At 60.0% G+C, this 20,355-nt stretch overlaps 4 protein-coding genes across 4 annotated transcripts; all 4 read right to left on the reverse strand.

The window, feature by feature from the left end:
• Window positions 1-175: 175 nt before the first annotated feature.
• LDBPK_230670 (hypothetical protein) lies at window positions 176-10,207 on the reverse strand (the record flags this gene model as incomplete). Its single annotated transcript, XM_003860920.1, has 1 exon — window positions 176-10,207. One exon carries the CDS (start codon window positions 10,205-10,207, stop codon window positions 176-178), a length of 10,032 nt encoding a protein of 3,343 aa, XP_003860968.1.
• A 3,327-nt stretch (window positions 10,208-13,534) lies between these two features.
• LDBPK_230680 (hypothetical protein) lies at window positions 13,535-14,008 on the reverse strand (the record flags this gene model as incomplete). The annotated part of the gene is made up of 1 exon (XM_003860921.1): window positions 13,535-14,008. The coding sequence occupies one exon, from the start codon at window positions 14,006-14,008 to the stop codon at window positions 13,535-13,537; it is 474 nt and encodes a 157-aa protein (XP_003860969.1).
• A 564-nt stretch (window positions 14,009-14,572) lies between these two features.
• Window positions 14,573-15,715, reverse strand: LDBPK_230690 (metallo-beta-lactamase family protein-like protein; the record flags this gene model as incomplete). Its single annotated transcript, XM_003860922.1, has 1 exon — window positions 14,573-15,715. The coding sequence occupies one exon, from the start codon at window positions 15,713-15,715 to the stop codon at window positions 14,573-14,575; it is 1,143 nt and encodes a 380-aa protein (XP_003860970.1).
• Window positions 15,716-18,840: 3,125 nt separating this feature from the next.
• Window positions 18,841-19,551, reverse strand: LDBPK_230700 (hypothetical protein; the record flags this gene model as incomplete). The annotated part of the gene is made up of 1 exon (XM_003860923.1): window positions 18,841-19,551. One exon carries the CDS (start codon window positions 19,549-19,551, stop codon window positions 18,841-18,843), a length of 711 nt encoding a protein of 236 aa, XP_003860971.1.
• Between the last annotated feature and the right edge of the window lie 804 nt (window positions 19,552-20,355).

Genomic DNA, 20,355 nt, shown 5'->3' on the forward strand with positions numbered 1-20,355 from the left:
GAGCACGGGCGAAGACAGTATTGTCGTCGAATCACGCACACACATACACACACAAAAGGCACACAGGCGATTCATCCCCGTCCATCGAGGGCCATGATTGGCCCTCCCCCGATCACTCTATAATGTACAGGATCGCCAACACTCAAAAACAAAGAACTGAATACGTTGCTCGACACTAAAAGTCAAAATCATCATCGTGTATTGCGGCCTCCACACCGCGACGACGGTCGAGCAGATCGCGACCGTCGTTCAGGCCCATAGCCGCCTCCTTCACCTCCTCTTCACTTGAAGACTGCGTGCCAAACTCCTCGTAGGCGTCCTCCGTGGCGGCCTGCGTTGCCGGAGATGCGTTGACTTGCGTTGCCGGCGTCTCCTCATCGGAGTACGTCGACACGGCGGCGGCGGGAGCAGACAGCCCCACGGCGTTCAGCTCATCCGACAGCGGAACGGCGTCATCCTTCTCGTCCTTGGAGGGCTCCGCCGATACTGGCGCAAATCGGCTCTCCTGCACCAGCGCCTCCTCCTCCTCCACAGACGACAGCTCGCTCCAGTTGTCTGAAGCCTCCTCGCGCATCGGGCTCATGGACACGCTCGTCACCTGCTCTGCACCTGCGGTGTCCTCCACCTCCGACAATTCCGCGGCCGGGGCTGGGCCTTCCTCCAGCTCCTCCCAACCGCAGCTCCCGCTCTCCTCCACCTGCGAAGCAGCTGGCGTGCGCAGCCCCGAGTCGCCCTCGTTGTGCACAGACGACTCAGCAACTGACGCGGCGGCCGCTGAAACACGCTGTTCCTCTTCCATCGACTCCTGCCCATGTCGCGACTGCATCAGTGTTGCAGAAGACCCCTCGAGCGTCTTTTCGTCAACATCTGCTGCTGACGGTCCCATTGCCATCGCTAAGCCACTTTCCTCAGCATCGTCCTGCACACCGGGCTCCCCGCCAAAGTCGCTCTCGCCGTGCAGCCTCTGGGCATCCTGCGTCTCTTCCACCTCCTCATCATGCGTGGGAGGAGATGCTGCAGCCGCGCCAGCGTCGTACACGTTTCCAGCGGCAACTGAAGAGGCATGCGAATCGGGCACCGCTGCCGGTGCCTCCGGCGTTTCTGAGAGAACTTCAGAAGAGTCAGACAACGACGTTGTCTGACAGTCAGTGGCCGGCGCGGCATTGGCGGCGAGGGCAGCCTCGTTGTCGCTCTCGTTGGATGAGTGGACCTCCTCCTCTGGCTGCTCCGCCACCGGAAGAGGCGTGGCAGCCTCACTTTCATCGATAGGCGTCTCTGCCTTACTACTGGCATTTTCATCGCCGATGTCTGCATGAACCGCTAAGGCGGGTTCTATCGCCTCCGCAGGAGGTGTTGCAGTGGCGTGGGGGCCTTCAGTATCCGCCCATTGCCTTGAATCCTGTCGACTGTCGGAGAAGGAGGCAGGCACAGGCGGCGCGGCGGGCGAATCCAGCGCAGCAAAAGACGTGCTCGAAGGGGTAGGCGGCGCTGCGGGCGGCTGCTCCACTAGAGCATCGGCGTCCTGCTGCGGCTCTTCAAACGCAGCTTCCTCCTTATCGTCCTCCTCCGCTGCCGCCAGATGCGACGTCCCCACCGCAGGCGTGGATGGCGCCGCCTCACTACTGTCGTCCTCATCGCCAGCATTGGAGCTCTGCAGTGGGGAGACGGGTGCTGCTGGCGCCTCCACAGCTGGTGCAGCGACTGCGGGAGCGTCTGCCAACGACGAGGCGAAAGAAGAGAACACGTCATTGACCTCCCTCGCTTGGCTGGAAAAAACAGCTTCTTCAGCGACGGCACCGAGAGGCTTCTCTGCCACATCTTCAACAGACGAGGAATCCGACGAGGCCGTCGCTGCTTCCGACAACTCCTCTGCACGCACAGCGGTAACTTCCGGCACGGTGCGTGCCTCCTTTAATGGTGGCAACGAAAGAACTGACGACGACGAGGGTGGTGTGGTGTGCTCGCGCGGGGCGGGCGGCGGGGTCAGATCCTCAATCAACTCCTCCGCTGCCTCGCCAATGGAAAAGCGACTTTCCGCGCTGCTTGTCGACTTGATTCTGCCCGCGTGGCCGTCGTTTTCGTCGGCGTTCGACATGCTTTCCCAGTCGTCGTCGGTGTCAGCGTAGTCGTCATTCTTCTCCTTCGGCTGCGCCTCGTTTTCTTTGCCCCGCACCTCAAGCGGCGGCGTCGACGGGGTAACGACATCCTCCTCGGGGTCGTCGCTGGCACCATCTCTGTCGATCTTGTCGTCGTGATCGACAGCAGGGATGCTGTGGATGGATGGAAGCGGCGATGCGACAGCGCTGCTGTCATCAGGTAGGCACAGCGCCGCGGCGGCGGCCTCATCACCAGCGACCGCTTTCTCGCTCGCCGCCAGCGCCGCTGGCGGGAGCGAAAGGGACTTCGACGACGACTGTGACGCTGGTGGTGGCGTAGCAGGCTCGTGAGGCGCTTGCTGCTCGATCTTGTGCGGTTCCTCTTCCTCCACTTCTGCCGCTGGGGCCACCTCATCCGCCTGCGGCGGGCCAGACGTGGCGACGGAAGCGTCGTCCTTCTCGTCGCCCACCTTCACCTCCTCGCTCTCCATGTCAGCCGCCGGAACATGCACCGGCATCGAGATCGGCACTGGGTTCGCCGCGGTCGGCGCCACGGCATTTCGCCACTGTCGCACCGCCGAAGAGCCATCCGAAGACGCAACCTCGAAGTGGTCGTCGTTTTCCTTGCAAGACTCGCTCTTTTCGGACTTTTTCTCTGTCACTGCCGACCCCTCGTCTTCTGAGGAGGTTTTCGCGTCGTCGCAATGCAGCGTCGCAGCAATGCCCGCGATCGCATCGTCCGGCTCGGGCGCAGCTGACTCGGCTTCAGACACCTTAGCGCCCGCATCTACCTTCTCGACGTGCTTTGCATACTTGCTGTCTGAGCCGTCACCCTCGCCCGACAGAGCCGTGGAAGAGGCATCCACCGGCTGCGGCCCCACAACCTCAGCGTCCCACTCTGATTCACTGCGGCTAGACATGCGACTGTTGCTGCTGCTGGACGTTGTCAGACTACTGCTCCTGCTGCCACGCACGAGGAAGGCGTCCTGCAAGTCGCGGCCAGCAAGTGAAACGCCTGCGATCGGGCCGCCGTGAATGAAAGCGCCGCCGCTGCCGTTGGCTTCAATCGTGTCCCGGGTTGCTGAAGGCGACGACCCCTCGTCCACTGTCGCGGCAGCGCCATAGGGCGGGCGGTGCAGCGGCGCTGTGGACTCCCCGGCAGGCATGGAGCTACGACCAGCGCCAGGGGAGCATCTGCGGCTCCTGATAGTGCGGAAGGCAGGCGTGGCGCGCTCCTGGTTCACCTCGTTCTGCAGCTGCTGGCGATGGACAGCGCGGATTTCGATGCTTTGCGTGTACAATCGCCGAACAAGTCGGCGCTGCTGCGAGGGCGTCAGTGTGCTGTAGCACGACGGGTGATGAGGGCCCGCGGGCGTTGCCGCGGTGGTGGCTTGCCCCAACACTGAGGCAGGGCCGTGAAGTCGCTCCGTCAACTGGCGGATGGCAACGGCCGAAGTCGTCGGCAGCGCAAGTACCCCCGCCGCCCTAGAATGCTCGTACCTCCCGTCGCCGCTTGCACGCATGCTCTGGGATGTCTGCAGCCACCCGGATGCGATGGCTGGCGCCCTACGGTGACCCGACGGCGGCGGGTGCTGCCCGCGTGATGTCGTTCGTGCCGGGCCGGTCATTGGCCGGCCCATCGCAGTACTGCGGGGCACTGGCGGCGGGCCTGGTGTGAGAAACCCTTGCTTCGAGGGCACAGACTCTCCCATCCCACGGGACACGCTGGCGGCACGGCGGCTAGCGGCAGCGCTTCCATTACCGGCGGCAAGAAGCATCGAGATGGCCGGTGCTGTTTGCGCGATTTCTGCCTCCTCAAGCGGCAGCCCGCCGACGATAAGAATACTGCCAATACGCGGCCCGCGCAATGGAAGTGAACGGCGCGCGCACGACGAATGTGCCCGTTGCGCATTCTTCATTGTGTTCCTCAGCCCCGGAGCCTTGGCCGAGGCTGCCGACGCCACCGCCCGCAGCCCAAAGCGTGTCGCAACCGGGGTGCAGTCCATGCGCACGATGCGCCAAAAGAGTGTCGCCGTGGAGAAGAGAAACACCATCAGCGGCGAAGCGGCTGCCTGTTCTGCTGTCGGCGTCGCCACCACGGCACTGCTGGTGCGGCCGCCAACAAGCAGGATCACGGGACAGTCATCCATGATGCACGAGGTCATGTCGGCAAGTTCCAGCGCTGGCGGTCGCACGGTGCCGTTCGGCTCCACGCGGCTCCACATGCGCGTGATGAGGTCGAGCTTGAAAAAGTCCGACAAGGCCACCGCACTTTGCTCCTCATCTTTGCGTGCTGCGGCACCGTTTGCGTCGCTGCCGGAGTGCGCCGCGCTGTGCAGCTTTCCAGCCTTGCTCTGCTCGTGCCCCCACCCGCCAAAGATGTAGAGAGCGGACCCTCCGCTCACGAGGGTCGCGGCAAGCCCGTACCGCGGACACGGCACCTCGGTGCCGAAACTGCGGCGTGCAGCCCACTCTTGCGTGCCAATGTCGAGATACAATACCTCCGCACACGAGCAGCAGGCGCCGCTGCTGGACTGGCCGCCGATCACCACGATGTAGTCGTTGTGCAGCACCGCCGCATGGCGCCAGCGAGCAAGTCCACCCTCGAAGTCACCGGTCAGCATCGAGGAGATGCGATTCTCACTACCCCCAGTGTCACGGGAAGGTTTGTCGGCCCAGGTGCAGTGCAGCTCTGTCGCCGCCACCGTGCCCGCGTTCGCGTCCCACGACAACCTCCACACATCGCTATACACCAACGCAGAAGCACCACCAGCGTCGTCCCTGGGCTGGGAGTCACTCATCGGCTCTGCCTCAGCATCGCCGCTGCGGCCACGGCCGCCAAAAATGTAGACGGCAGCATCAGCGGGGCGGTACACGGCCGTGTGGCCGTAGCGAGGCGGCGGCACCGCCGCAGGGGTGGAAGAGGAGGCCATGCCGCGACTGCTGAGCCGCGCGCGCAGCGGCTTCCACGTCTGCGCGGTGTCGTCGAACGCGTACACACTGGACGAGGCAGTCCTTGCGGTCGCTGAGAGGCCGCCGAAGACGATGTAGTGCTGCCCGTCTGCACACCGTGTCAGCGACGGCTCCACCAACAGGGGCAGACAGTCGCACGGATGCTGCGTGATGGCGGACACGACAAGTGGGCCCGGCTTTATATACACGCCAAGCCGCTGCTCAGTCAGTCCGCGCCTCCATGCCGCCTCACCTTCCTCGCGCCGCCGCTGTTCCTCCTCGCTCGTGATGTTGAGACTACCGTGGTACCACGTGAGCTCTGACGGATAGCGATGGCGGCTTTCACCAGGGAACGCGTGCACCAAGGAGCTCACTGGAAGAAAGCTGCAGAGTGTCGAAGTGCGGATCAGACTGTCGCACAGCACCTGCAAGGAAGATGACGAAAACGCGGTGCTGCAAGACGTGGCTTTCTTTATCGATGGCACAGATCCGCCTGGAGAGGGTGGCAGAGGGCTATGGCCGTCGCCGCAGGGCTGCGTTGGGACGTTTGGAACTGCACCCATGGCATCGACAGACACCGTGCAGGACACATTCAGCACGGTGCGAGTCGTGTAGGCGTCACCGAAGAAAAAATGCACGATGGCCACCTTGCGCGACGCCCCAGATACGTAGGCAGCGTGGGCAAGCCCAGCTGGGCCGAAGATGTGCTCCAGCAGCGCCGTGGTTTCCTCGAACGCCATGTCGTCATGGTCGCTGGCAGTCTTCTCTAACGCTGCTGCAGCGTGGCCCCCTCGTCGTAGCGACGCGGCCAGCATTCCAGAGGATAGAATGCGAATGACCTCGCAGTACGGCTGCAGCCGCGCCTCCTTCTGCTTCACCTGCACAACGAGCTTGTCGTACAGCAGCCCCGGCAGCAGCGTCTGCACGGCGTGCTCGGACGGATCTGTGTAGTCGAGCGGCACACTTTGCACTGCCACATCGTAGCCCATGTACGCCTCCAGCACCTTCTGCGCCAGTCGAACTCCATCCGAAACGCCAACACGGCTGCATACGGCTCGATGTAGCGGGTCTGGGTGCCGTACAATGCAGCTGCGCCGCAAGGCCCACAGCCGTGGTGACGGCGTGTAGTTTTCCGACACCACCGTCACCCGGCGCGGCATCTTGATCCACTGGCCCTGAAGCTCAAGCACCACATGATGACTCATGCGGATAGCACCGCTGACAAAGCTAATGAGAAGCCGGTGCCGCGTCCTCCCGGGTCGCTCGCTCGCCGCCACAAGGGAGGGGCTCAGATCCACTTCCGCGTAGTTGTCGACACCCATAGCGACGGCGTTGACGCACTGCACAAAGACCTCCGCCATCTGCTCCTCCGTCAGCTGCGGCTGCGCTTGTCGCTGATTATCGGCTTCATCGCTGCCTTGCTCAGCCCTCGACGATGCGTGAGCCTTGTAGCGATGAATCACACTCTTGCGCACCGTCGCAACACAGTGTCGTAGTGCTCGCGCATCGGCCGTGCCGTCTGACACTGCCGTCGTCTCCGCTGCAGTGGTTAGCGCCACGCACAACCGGGCACGTGCGTTGGTCGTTGAAAGTAGAACTGGCGGGCCAGTAGACGCCAACTGACCGTCCGCATCAACGCATAGGGCGGGTGTGCAGCAGCTGCTAGACGCAGGCACCGCTGGCGCCCACGCGTGTTGCAGCTCCTTCGCTGAGGGCGCACCCGCCACACCCCAGGCAGCGCGCACCTCTTCTGCGCTGCCGCCGCTCGTAGTGAACCACAGCTGCACCTGCGACAGAGGCAACGGCGAAGCAGCCGTCTGCGGCCCCTGCGCTCCGCCGGCCACCGAAGACGGTACCAGGCGCAACGAGCGTAGGCAAAACACAGCCGAGTCGGTGTCGAGTGTGTGGGAGCGAACGGCGCACGTTACCTCAAGCTGGGCTCCTAGGGCCGCAGAGGGTGAGCGTAGCATTAACGTCGTCGCTGACAGAAGCGCCGGTGCCGACGATACACAGATGGACGTCTTCCAGTGCGCGCCGGTGGATGCGGCGGAGTACAGCGCGGAGGAAGAGAACCACACGGCCCCCGACCACGCGTTGGGGCTCGCTGCCTTTGCGACTCCCTGCGAAGCAAGACCGCTGCCACGGTTTGCTGGGGTGGCGCGTGCAGGGGATGTGGTGGTAATGGGTCGCATTGTTCCCGCTGCCGGCTTCAGCGGAGGACTCGCTCCATCGCCCGTCTTTGGCAAGCCGGCGGCGGGAACCAGAGTTACCTCATATGGAGGAAGGGCCTCCTCGCCCACGGGAGGGGTGTCGGCGTTGGCGGTACCCGCTGCACCCAGAGCTTCACACTTTCCAGACGCTCTGCGTCTGTCACTCAGTACGGGAAGAAAGCCGTGGTAGACAAGAACACCTGTTTCCGGGGAGGCTTCTGCGAGAACGGCGTGCGTCACAGCGTGGCAGAGAGCCAGATTCCACGCTGAGGCTGGTCGGAAAGCTGCGTCGGACTGGTCGGCGGCGGTCGATACGCCGGTGTTTATATGGCTGCCAGTCGAGGGTGGCAACGCTGAAAGAAATGTCGCTGGTGGGTTGATCATGATGGTAACCTCGCGCAGCTCGGCATTCTTGTTGGTCTTGCTGGACGCTCTGGGTCGTTCGCGAAGCGGCGCGGGTAACGACGACGACTCCGCAGCGGCGGCGGCAGTCGAGGCATTGACCAAGCGGTAGTACAAGACCGCCGTAGCAGAGGTGGAAGAGGCGGCGCGGGTGCCGCCAGCGCGCGAGGGTGCAGCCAAGCGCGTCCACGCGTCGGAGAACATGTGCAAAAAAATAGGCTGCGCATCCGATGCAGCAGACGCGGATGTGGAAGGCTGCACCGCCACGTAGACGAGCGGGCCGCGCACTGGTACGTTGACCGGCTGCTGCACGATGTCGTACGCCGAACTCACAGTGACGACGCGGTGCGCGATGCCGTCGGCGCGTGCCGAGTGGGATGATGACGGCGAGCTCACCCACACGGTGGCCGTTGATGGGTTTCGGCAGCTCGACGTTTTTGTTTTTGTCGTCCTCGACGGCGACTCATCGATGAGTAGCATCTGCAGAACGGGCTGCGCGCTGCTCTCCGTGGCACGAGAGCGCAGGTTCAGCACCGCGTCCCGATACGCGCTCACGGTCATATACGTCCACAGCGTGAGGACCACATCGCCGTTGGCACCAGTGAAGCGCACCTCGTGGCTCATCTGTGGCGCGGGTGCCGGAGAGGACGCCGACAGCAACAACGATCCGTGCCTAGGTGCTACGTCGGCCACGCTCGTCCACAGCGTCGTTGATGTGCAGCTACCCGCAGTTCCCCCTTCCATAGATGCCACGTTCTCTGTGAGGATGCAGGTTGCATGCAGAGCAGGCGGTACAGCAGGGCCTGTATTGGCAACGCCTCTGTCGTCGTCGCCAGCGGCGCGACTCGCATCATTCGGATACCGGGATAGCAACAGAACGGGACTGCTCACTTGCGGTACCACCGCCGCGAGGCCTCGCAGGGCCGGCGTGGTGCGGAACGAGAGAGCGGACGTGTGCGAGTCAGGGTGGTGCATTGTCCCCTCTTTGTCAGCTGTTGTGGCCGAGACCTCAACAGAGACAACGCGATGCGGGTCCGCTGTGCCGCTGGTGCTGTAGATGGCTACAACCCCCACCATCACGATAAGAGCGCCGCTATCGGCCCCCTCGAACAGGTTGTTTGCCGTTGGATGTGGCGGCGCAGGCGCCTTTACGGCTGCTGCGGTGTTGTGTTGCTCTTCGGACGCCGGCGCCGCCCGCCGTTGGTGGACCAGCGTGCCCTCCGTCTCGTTATTAAAGGAGAGTGGTGTGAATACGGTATTGCATAAGCGTTCGGCTTCGTTGCTGAGTCGAACGGGCGCCATAATGTTGGTGTCCAGTGCCACCTCCTGTGGTTCTGAATGGACAACTGGAGGCCGTGCCGTCCCTGTCGCCGGCGGTGGCGGAGGAAAGTGCATCACCACTGGCGCCACGTTGTCCTCGTCCTCGTCGTTATCCTCGCTCATCTTCACGAGGCTCTCCGTCGTCGCACCGTGCCCGCCTGCTTCCTTTGACGGTGACGCCATAACTGGAGTCATCTCCATGTGAATGATACTCGATCGATAGTTTTGGGGGCGCTGGCGACGCGGCGTTTTGCTGCGAGGGGGCGACGAGAGAGCGCCGGAGATGGCCGCAGAGTACCCATCCTTCTGCGGCGTGAGTACGTCGCCGCCTCTGTCGTCGTCTGCTGTCCGCATCACTTCTGAAACCAAAGTATCGCCATAGGCAGAGAGGGGGTTCACACAGAGAGGCGGGTTGAACCGCGCTGCGACTCCGGCCGCGGCCTCTTCGCCGTGGCCACCTTGAGCCTCCGTCATCGCCTCTTCATGCGCGGTGGCAGCTGCCGTTTCGGCCGCCGGTGCCGTAGTAGCAGGCGCCTCGCTGTTCGTCTCCACACCGTTGCTGCTGTAGTGCACCTCCCCGCCGCCTTTGCGACCATCATAGCTTCCACTCTTTCCATCTTCCCTGTCATGCGCCTTTTCCCTGCACACTGCGTCATCGCCTTCTCCATTCTTTGTCGCGTCTGCCGCCGGCGGATCGAATTCTGGCAGCACCTCTCCAATCGCCCAATGGAAGCAGACGTGCAGCGACGGTTGTGAGGCGCCGCGGTTGCCCTCCGCATCGGGGGTGGCATTCAGCGTGTCTGTAGCAGCGGTGAGCTCCGTCACTGGGCCGCCAACTGCCGCAGCGGACCCAGCAGATGTCGTCAGCGTCGAGGCGGCGGCGCTAATGGCAGTGCTGGTGAGTATATCCATGGCCGCCATGCCCCCAGTCGGATGCAGGTCGTCCACGTCCGATGTGAGGCTCTCGACATACGACTTCGTGGCGAACGCGAGCTCGGTCGCGCGACGCGCTACGCGGGCGCCTGGGTGGCGGTGCAGGACAACCGGCTGCCGCATAGGCAGCTGAACCGTCTCCCACGGGCACCCAGGCCCACCAAGGCGCACCGCTAACTCATCGAGCGAGGGCTCGCAGCTGATGACGAAGATAGAGATGCATCGGCCATAGGCTGTCTCGCCAATGGCCTCACCGATGCTGGACAAACCAGACAAAAACGACGTGTCATTCATCGGTGCCGGTTGTGGTAGCTTCGTGAAGGGATAGACAGCGTCTGCAGACGTGGATTCAAGCGAGCGATGACCGACTGTGCGCCTGCTCGTTCTCCCCTTGCGTGTTTCGAGACGTTTTTTTTTGTTTCTCCGCAGCGGTGGGTGCTGCTTGGCACGCGGCGTGTATCTCCCGGCACTGTCGCGCTACCTTTCTCGTCCGAGTTCGTCGTCCCCTGTTCTTTCTTTACAACGGCGACCACCGCGCGTGACCGCGAACTTATCAAGCGCACTTACACAGAGAGGAAGACAACACAAGAGAGGTGCTTGGCGTGGCAGTCGGTCCCTCGCCACCCCCAACTAGCAGCGAAGACGGCAGTGAGTGTGCCCGGGTAAGGTGGCAGCGATGCCCACGAGCACAGCAAGGAACGAAGCGACGAAGAGGAAAAAAACAAGCGCCCATGCAAAAAACGACAACCATAAAAAACGCCAGTCTCACCGCACTGAGAGCACACAGGCATACGCGATTGCAGAGGACAGTGCACCAGATGCAGGCCACGCCCACACCGACTTGCACAAGGTAGAGTCAACGCCTGAGCCGACAGCAGAAAGAAACGAATCTACCAGCAGGAAAAGAATACAGTGTCGGCCACGCTAGAGAGACAGAGGAAGAGCGAGTGACGAGGCAAGGGGGGGGGTGCACAAGCGAGTATACAGACGAAAATGGGGAGGGGGTTGAAAGCCCGAAGCGGTTGTGGGTGCCCCTTTTTGTGAGTGACGGCGTGACTGTCGCTCTTGAGGGGCGCACAAGGATGTAAGAAGGAGATGCGTTGTCTGAGGAGCACCTGAGGTAGCCCAGAAGCGAGCAGAAAGGAAAGAGGGAGAGAGAGGGAGGGAGGCGTGGAAGGAGGAGTGTGCACAGCAATAATGCTACTGCACTTGCACGACACCCAAGAAGCCTTTTTTGTCGATTTGAGTCCACTGTCGTCCATACAACACGAGCTAAACTGGACTGCACTCCAGCCGGCCGAAGGCTCAACATCGTGTGTGTGCGAAGCAGCGCTAGACACGCGCGTGCGTTACAGCGATGCGCCGACTCGGCCATCCGAGCACGGCCCCAACCTCCAGCTTTGCCCACACGCCTCGCAGATCGCTTCGCAGCAACTGCCATCATGCAGGTCGCCACCTCGCACATCCCCCTCGCGGTGGCGCTCAGGCTCGCCACCACACCAGCAACAGCAGCAAGGGCCGGGGGGTGGCATACGTTCAAGTCACGCTTACGCTTCGCCTAACCGCATGTATGGCACAAGCGTGCTCGCTGTCGCAGGTCGCTCAGGCGCAACGCCCTCCAGGACCTCACCACCGGCATCAGCAACGATACATCGCTCTGGCCTCGCTATGTCGTAGGCGCTTGACTGTGTCGCGACAGGAGGCGGCTCGGCATGAGCAGGGGATAAGGAGGAGCTGCCGGGCCTCCCCACAGCGCGGCCAGGAAGAGACGACGGAGAAGCTCAGGAGGGAAAGAAAGATGAGAAGACAACAGATGGCCTTCCTAAAAGAAAAAAAAAAATAATGAGAAACCGATAAGGATGTTAGACAACAGCAGAGGCGCGAAGCGGAGAACGCGCGCGCCTTGGGCGGGTCAATGGTGAGCGCATCGAAGGCACCAGAAGCAGCAACCGCGACACCTGCATACGCGCGCATGACAAGGGGGAAAAAAGAGAAAACCAAACTATCAACTAGGGAAGCGTACGCTGGGGCCCAGAGTCCGTCAAGGGCTGCGTCTTTCTTCTAGTGTGTCGGAGCTTGTCATCACGGAGCTGAGAAGCTCCACAAACAAGACACCCCATCCGTACGAGCGTACATACAGAGACCGATGGATCGACAGAGAGAGAAAGTCGAACAGCGCTGAGGGATGCCGTGGTGATGGTGGTGATGCTGACGATGGTGCACCACGAACAAAAGCCTGAGAGTTGTGATGACTGCGACACAAACACGAAGAAATATAGAAAGAAGGATAAACATGAACGGAGCAAAGAGCAAGCAAACAAGCGGGCGAATCCGGGTACGATTCAGCGATAGGACAGCACAGCTTGGAGGATCATTACATGGGCGATGCTCCTGCCGCCGCCGCTGCTGGTGCTGGTGCTGGTGCTTCCTCGTGCCCTCTTTGCTGAACGTTTTTGTTTCGGGGTTGTTTGTTACTCGGTTTGTACGGTTCTGCGTACGTTCGGAAACGCACACGCACGCGTGCACAGAAAATAGGAAGACATCGTTCCGAGGACGAGCTGGAGAGCGAGGCCCAGTAAGAGTCCAGGAAAAGGAGGGAGGCGTCGAGGCGTGAGTTCGGGTTGCTCCGATACAGAAACCCGCTGCACATGCAGGCGAGCACACGCATACATGGAGAGAAAGAGTGAGGCAGGGAGAGGGAGAAAGAGGAGGCGAAAGAAAGGCAGTCCTTGAATATGAAAACACTGCGGAGGAGAAAAGTGCGCGTTGTCCTCTTAGCTGCCTTTTTTGCGGTTCGGGTCGTCCCTTCTCAGTGGATGGCGTATCGCCGAATTTCAGTGAAGTATGCCCATGCGGATGTGGAAAGAGAGTAACAAGGAAAACGGCGAGATCGGTGGGTAAACAGGGGTCTTGCATCAACGCGTGATGCGACGGATAAAGAGGGTTCAGATGCGCTGAGTCGGCCGCGCACCGCATCGGCGTCCGCCTTTCCCCCGCACCACAACAAAGCACAGAACGGCCAAAAGGGCTGCAGCATCTGTGCGAGACTGTGCGCAAGGCAAGCGCAGATATGCTTTTCTTTGTTTGAACGCTGCGTTGCGCGAGCATGAGCGAGAGGGCCAACGAGAGAGAGAGAGAGAGAGAAAGAGAGAGAGTAAAGAGCCGGTGCTCGGAGCCCATGAAAGCGGTCAACAACAAAAACGTGGAGGTGCTCAGCAAATGCATGGCATCGCGAAACCTGGCGCGGATGCCGTAATCATGCGCTGCAACAAAGATACCCTCATCCCTCTTTCATCCGCAAATTATTTCTGCGTTGCCGATCAGGAAAAAAGAAGGGGTCTTGAGGAGGGGTCTCACAAGAGACGGAGGGGCTGAGAGGATGTGCCGCAAACAAACCACGCCGCTGCCTCTTTTAGCCCTTTTGATTGTTTTTTTTTTAAGAACATGTGTACGTCAGCATCGGCCACGTCGCTGGGGCAGAAACCTGGAGGAGTCGCTCGACCGTCAGACATGCCCAAACCCACACAACACGCGCGGTCGCGGCGCCAGCGCCGTGCGCGCGCGAAACGAGTGCGTGATGTGTTACTCGTGGCTGCCTTTTTTCTTCCCCTATCCACGCGTTCACGCAGCGTTACCGCGCGGGCGGCTGCTCGGCGGACGCGCACCCGCGGCAAAGGACTCCGGCAACGTCACAGCAGCTCCTGCGCCACCGCCGACCCACCCCAGCATGCCCGCGTCGCACAGCATCCCCTGCGAAGGGAACCCCTTGACTGTGGTCTTGGTTACTGTCTCGCCCTTGACCTCGGCCCCGACGCAGGCCACGACGACGTGGTCACCCTGTTTGACATTGGTTGCCGCCGTCACAACGGGTATCGGCTCTCCCTGGCCCACGTTGACCTTCAGGCGCTTCAGCTTCGTGTTGGGCGCGTCTTCGCACTCCATGATTACACCAACGTGAATGTGCGCGTATGCGTCATCGTCATCCGCCGCGGCGACGGCCTGACCTGCCTTAGGGCAGTCCACCTCGCATGCTGCGCAGGCCGCGTCTCCCTCTTCGTTCTCGTACTCGCACTCTGGGCACACCCACGACGGCATCGATGTTTGAAAGAGTTTTTGTGCTTCTTACGGTTCTTCGGCAAAGGCGGATCCCGGCGTGCCGGTGTGTGCGGTCCCACATACGAAAAAGAAGGAGAGCGAGATGCATGCAGAGAGAGAGGAACATGAGAGGACGGAAGTGTAGAGGGGGCGTGGAGAAGAGGGTGCCCGCCTTTGAGCAAAGCCTCCATGATGTGCACACACTACTCGGCCAGGATAGAAGTGGCACGAAGGCAGCACCCTGGAGCTCGCCCAGGCGCGTGCGCCGGTCTGGATGAGCTTGCGTGGCAGAGTTCGTAGCCTTGGTGCGTGACGAGGGCATTCGCGCAGGCGGGTTGCTCCCCTCGGGCGTCTCCAGTGACTCCACTTCGTGAACCGCCCTCGGCCATTCGGGTTTATGCGCGTGCTTATGTGAAAAAAAAATACCCGCGCTGAGAACGTCTTGTATAGGAGCGCAACATGCTCTTGAGCCTCTACGAAGCCACTAAACGATACAAGCACAAGAGCGCCAGTGCGACTTGCAGGACCGGCATACCAAGAGGGTGCCCGTATATGAAGACGCGCTCACAGATATCCGGTGTTGTAGCCAACAGACACCTGCTGATCTCCAGCGGCGCGGCGCTCGTACAGAGCACGTAGGGCGCGGTTCTCTCGTCGCTCTCGCCCCAGAGTGGTGAGACGGCCGTGACCAGGCAGCAGCACGGTGTTGTCTGGATACCCCTCCAATGTCAGCAGGCTCTCAGCCAGCCGCTCCCCTGATCCCCACGGCAGGTCAACGCGGCCAACGGCATTGTAGAAGAGGACGTCGCCAGTGAAAAGCAGCCGCTCACGTGGGAGGGCCAGCATCATGTGCCCGGGTGAGTGGCCGGGCGTAAAGACGTAGTGCAGCACCGAGTGAGGGCCAAAGTCGTAAAAGGAGGTGGAGCGGTTCGTGGCGCTTGAGAGAAGGATGTCGCTTGAACGAACCAGCTGCCGTGGCGGTGCACGCGGTGATGAGGAACCGCGTCCACCAGCCACCGTGTCAGCGCCGTCCTCTCCGCCCTCCGTTGCAGCAGCTGCCTCGTTCAGGACGCGCTGACGCTGACCAAGCTGATGTGCGTAGGTATAATGGCTATACAGGCTGTTTTGCAGCATTGGGAGAGGTTGCCGCATCTCCTCAATGCGGCCGTACCGCTCGCAAGCACGCGGAAAGACGTCCACCCACGACTGCTCCGCCGGGCACCACATGAGCCCTAGCCGCACGTGGAAGTGGTGCTCCATGACAGCCAGGAATGCGTTGAGGTTGACGATGCAGTCAACGTGGCAGTGCGTGAGAAAGAAGTGCGTCGGGCGTAAGCCGGAGGTGGCGATGAAGGAGACCCAGTCATCCGGCCAGTCATCCGCCGCGTCGACGAAGATACACTCCTTCCTCTCCTTCTGCACTAGCAGAAATTGGTTTCCTGCAAAGCCGTTAGCGTAGTTGCGGCCAGCGACAAGCAGGTGTGGCGTTTCGTGCAGAATGGAGATGGGCCTCACGTCGCGCCGTGACACCCGCGGAACGCCCATTGGGATGTTCTTGTTGCCGAACTTGAGGAAGTGCTCGTTGCGGTTCACCTGGTTCGTGAGGGAGGTGAGGTTCGGCTGAAAGGTGCACCGCACCAGGTCGGTGGGCCGAAGTGCCCCTCCGCCTCGGTGCAGCAGCAGGAGAGGACGACACAGCACAAGCATATGTCCCGTTGGCGCACCTGCTTCTCCTCACCGCACCCTGCTGCTGAGTTCAGCAGCCTTCCGATAGTCAACAAGGCGTGGCAAGGGGCCTCTCCTCCCTTGTGCCGCTAACGCACGTTGCACTCGCCTGTCTCCTCGTTGCCGTTGCGCTGTGCAGCAGAGCAAAAAAGAAGGAAGAAAAGAAGCCGATAAGAATGGAGAAGGCGATAGAGGAAAAGATGACAGTGGCTCACGTGCGTACACAGGCCTGCCATAAGCAGCACATCAACCGTACCAAGGGTACCGTCCGCACGGCCGCAGTGGGCAGCAGAGGAGGCAGCAACAGTTTCAGGGGCAAGGGAGCTAGCCGTAGACGTTGTAGAAGCGGTGATTCTCGTCGTGGTTGGTCTGTTTTTTTTGTTGTTGTTGTTTGCCCTTCATCGCGTATGTTTCTTTTTTCTCTCTACGCTGACATATGCCATCTCCTCCTCTTGCCATCTTTTACATGAGTGCTTCCTGCCCTCGCGAGCGTGCAATCACACACACTCAGGGAAGGAGGGAGGTGGGAGCGTGTGGTCAAGAAGGAGACGAAGGCAATTTATTGAGATGCGGGGGCCCGTCCCCGCTTTCCTAGCCTGTCATATGCGATGTGATGAGATGTGTCGGACGTCGCCAGGTAGACTGGGAGGCTGACATCTGTGCTCCGCCCTTACGGAATCGCTGTTTAACCGTCTTGATGGCTTCACCGAAAGCGCAAGGTCCGCCTTTCCCTTATCCATCGCTTGTGACACCCGGTGGCTGACACGGCCAGGGCCTGGTCACAGGGTGGGACGGACTTGCGCTCACAGACAAGGTAACAAAAGTCGGTCAACATCCTTCCCAGGAGAAGGGGGGGAAGAGAGCAGTCACCCTGCGCACGCACATATATGCCCGTGCGCCGCGTCCGGAAGCCGCCCGAAAGAAGCAGCTGCGACCCTCCCCCCTCCTCCTCTGCCCTACAGGAGGCAACACACACACACGCACACGGACACCCTAAATCACGAGAGACGAAAAAAAAGAGAGACACAGAAGAGAGCAGCGGCTAACGGCGACAACGAGCATGCATGTATATATATATATATATATACCTGGCGTGATTTTCCTCTGTGGTGCAGTTGCGCGACCGTTCGTGATTCGCATGTACGACGGCATATGGCACATGCATGGGTATGATAGGGGCGACGGCACTTTTTTGTGTGCTTCTTTGGGTTTTCCTTCTTTTCCCTTTTTTCTTATGTGTGTTTGTGCCGCTCTTCTTGGTGCTCCATACTAGGAACCGGTCATCTCCTTCTTTCGACTTCCTGTGGGCATGCCCGTGCGGCATTCGACCGATCCACGAGTTGGCGCACGCATGTCGCAATCCTACAGAAGCCGACACATTATGCACAAGGGCAAACCGTCCCACTGTGCAGTGGCGACAAGGGAAGAGGGATGCGTAGAGGCAAAAAGAAGCTAAGAAGACGAGAGAGAGAGACAATGACGACGGCGAGACACAGCGCCGCACACACCGAAGGAGGTCATGGAAAGGGTGAGAAAAAATGAAAGCGTAGAAAGATGTGGAGCGCAGATGTTGCTGCTACTCAGCTGTGCGCCTCGATAGAGGTATCGACACCCTTCAACACCCATAAGGCCGCAAAACCACCTAAGACGGAGGAGATGCGGTTAGTGGTGCTGATTGAAAAAAAATAACGAAACAACAACGCGTGAGCTCATATGCTTGCTCAATCGGCTTTGCGATGCATGAGAGCGCACTGTCGTCGACGGTGGGGCAGGAGAGAGAAAGACGAGGAGGAGGTAAAGGGAAAAGAGGAAAGTAGTGGAGATAACGGTAAAAGAAACAAGGAAACGAGGTGCTGGGAGTTCCTTCCATGGGCAGCCCAGCACACTCGCGCCAATTGACGTTGTGCAACAGCCCTACCCCCCCCCCGCAGGATCGCACAGGATCAGCATGCAAGTGTGCCATACAAATGGAGGCAGCTCTCGGGGATGGGGAAGAAGTGGCGGACCGAAGCTACTTCTGCGCGCTTGTGGCTCCCTTGCACTTGCTGCGCATCCATCCGTATTGTTGTTGTCATGTGTGTCTGTGCTTGAGTATGCTTCAACCTCGATGCACCCCTCATCTCATCTCTTCCTCCTCATGGCTCGCATCCTCACCTGGGCGCTCACAAAAACAAACGCCCGCGCAGCAGTCCAGCAGTGCTGCTCAGTCAGCAGGAATGCGTCGGAGCGTGATATTTCGATGAAGGGATGAGGGGGAGAAGGGCGGAAGAGAGTGTGCGGGTGTGGAGAGAGAAGACAAAAAAACAAGAAGGAAGGCGACTCAGCGAGCCTTATGAAAGAGGGGAAGAAAAAGAGGAACGAGAGACAACTAAAAAGAATAAAAGTAAGGAAGGGGGGGGAAGGGAAGAAAAAACGCACAATGAAAGAAAATTCCCCCTTTTTTTCACATCGCTGTCGTTTTCCTGCGTTCAACTGCTAGGCCACTACCACTACCACCGCCACCTTGCTTTTGTTGTTGTTGTTTTCCGTTAAATATTTTCTGCTTGTAGAGGGGATTCAATGTAAACGATACCATATGTATATACATATATATATATGTGTGTGTATGTATACACACAGGCCATGAACTAAAAAAAATGGTGGGGGACTCGAAAAAAAAAAACAACCTGCCTTCTTTCTTTGTTCTTGTTGTTCGTTTGGTTTGTTTCTCGTTTCTTCGTTTTTGAGCAAGCCGTGTGAGACAGCCTCTCACACACACACGCAGACACGCACACACACACAGAGGAAGAGAGACATAGACAGAGACACACAGAAAACGAAACGACGTAAATAACGAAAAAACGGCGGAGGGGGAGAAAGAGAGGGAAAAATGAAATTCGGAAAGTCCCGAAAAAGGGAAAAAAAATAACAATAATAAGAAGTCCAAGCGGTGTGAATTCAGGCATAGGACAACGAGAGAAAGAATCATGGCAGGGGAGAGAGCAGGCGGTGCTACCCGTTATTTCGTAATTTTATTTGGTCCTCCTTTTCGTGGCTGTTTGCTTGGCAGGCGCCACCTTCTCTGCTTGTTCATCTGCGATGATTCACGTTGAGAAATCCCGGTCCCCTCACTTTCCTCCCTCTTCGACACCTTTCATGACGGGGGCGCTGGTGCGCGCGACGCGGGAAACGTGTGAGCCACGAACGATGGAACGCATTGCCATCGCAGAGATCGCAACGCTAGCAAAAAGCATAATTACCTTCTCTGGCAGAGGCAACTCATCCACGCGACCACCAAACCGAGTGCCAGTGTAGCCGCTGTGGTTCGCCGCCAAGGACAAAATGGCGAGGGTGGATCCCAACAGGTATCCCGCAGTGACTTGCGCTACCGTGTGATGGCCTTGAGCGACCCGCAAGCCTGTCGCATACACACTGTACACCGCAATCAGCACCTGCAGCGGCCTTACACACGGCAGCGGCAGAGAAGGCAGAGGCGGTGTGTGGAAGAGTGTCTGATTCGCGCCACCAACGACGGCAGTGCTGGACGCATAGCGCTGCAGGACATAGACCGTCACCACGGACAAGAACGATAAGCTTGTAGCGTGGTTGCTCGGCATACCAGGGCTCGCCTTCGGAGCTCCAGGCGGCCTGGGCTGCTTGATGATGCGCTTCAGTCCCTTGCTGACCCCGGCCGTGATGCAGGCGCACAGAGTCAAGAAGGGGACCACGACAGTTCCGGGGAGGTACTGCAGCACGTACACATTCACAAGCAGCACAGCGCTGACGACACCGAAATTGCAGTTCTTGTCCACATAGTAGTTGATGCAGGAAAGAAACATTTTGGCGAGGGTATAGAAAATGCTTGACCGAGACCGACCAGGAGGGGTGTGTGGGGGTGTGAGGACTGCTGTCCTTCTTTTTGGTTACCTTGATGTTTTGCTGTTGTTGTATGCCTGGCGAGCACGTGTTGGGGAGAGCGGTGTAAGCAGGACCTTCTCTGTGAGGTTGCTGCTCTCTTCAGTGAAGCTCAAGTTGCTGGGCAATGTTTGGGCAGCCATGTGTGGCTGCCCACACAAAAAGCACAGCATGGGCGCGGGCGAACCATGCCCCTCGAAAAAAAAAAACGAAAAAAAAAACGTAGAAAGAGGAGACCAGGATGGAGGAAAGGTGGAAGGGAGAACCAACGGGATTTTTTGTTGCTCTCTACGGCAGGTGGGTAGGGGAGGGCCTCGGCGTGGCTATTACTGTCACAGACAAGCCAGCCAAAGCATGCGCCTACACAGCCACAGTCCACCCCCCGCGGTCGCGCTGCGGCCAACCCCTGGTCGTCTAGCGCGCACCGTCCTGCCGTCGTATCGGGTCGTGTGTCTGACGGGCTCGTCTCGTCCTTCCGCATCCCTTCGTCGCGCGTGCGCTGCACGCCGCCATCCAAGCGGGCCGCGCTCAGAGCCCTGCTCGAGCGGCACCAGCGGCGGCGTCTGTCGGGCGGGTAATAGGGGGACGCCGGCCCGGCATCGGAGAGCAGTACGACCAAATCGGTAATCCATAGAGTTGGTGCCGGTGCTTCCGGCATTGCTCATGTTGCAGGCTTGCCCACCTTGTCCACGTGTTCCAATCCACAATGATCACAGACACACCCAAGT

This window comes from Leishmania donovani, chromosome 23 (genome assembly GCF_000227135.1).
Source record: "Leishmania donovani BPK282A1 complete genome, chromosome 23".
Taxonomy (NCBI): domain Eukaryota; phylum Euglenozoa; class Kinetoplastea; order Trypanosomatida; family Trypanosomatidae; genus Leishmania; species Leishmania donovani.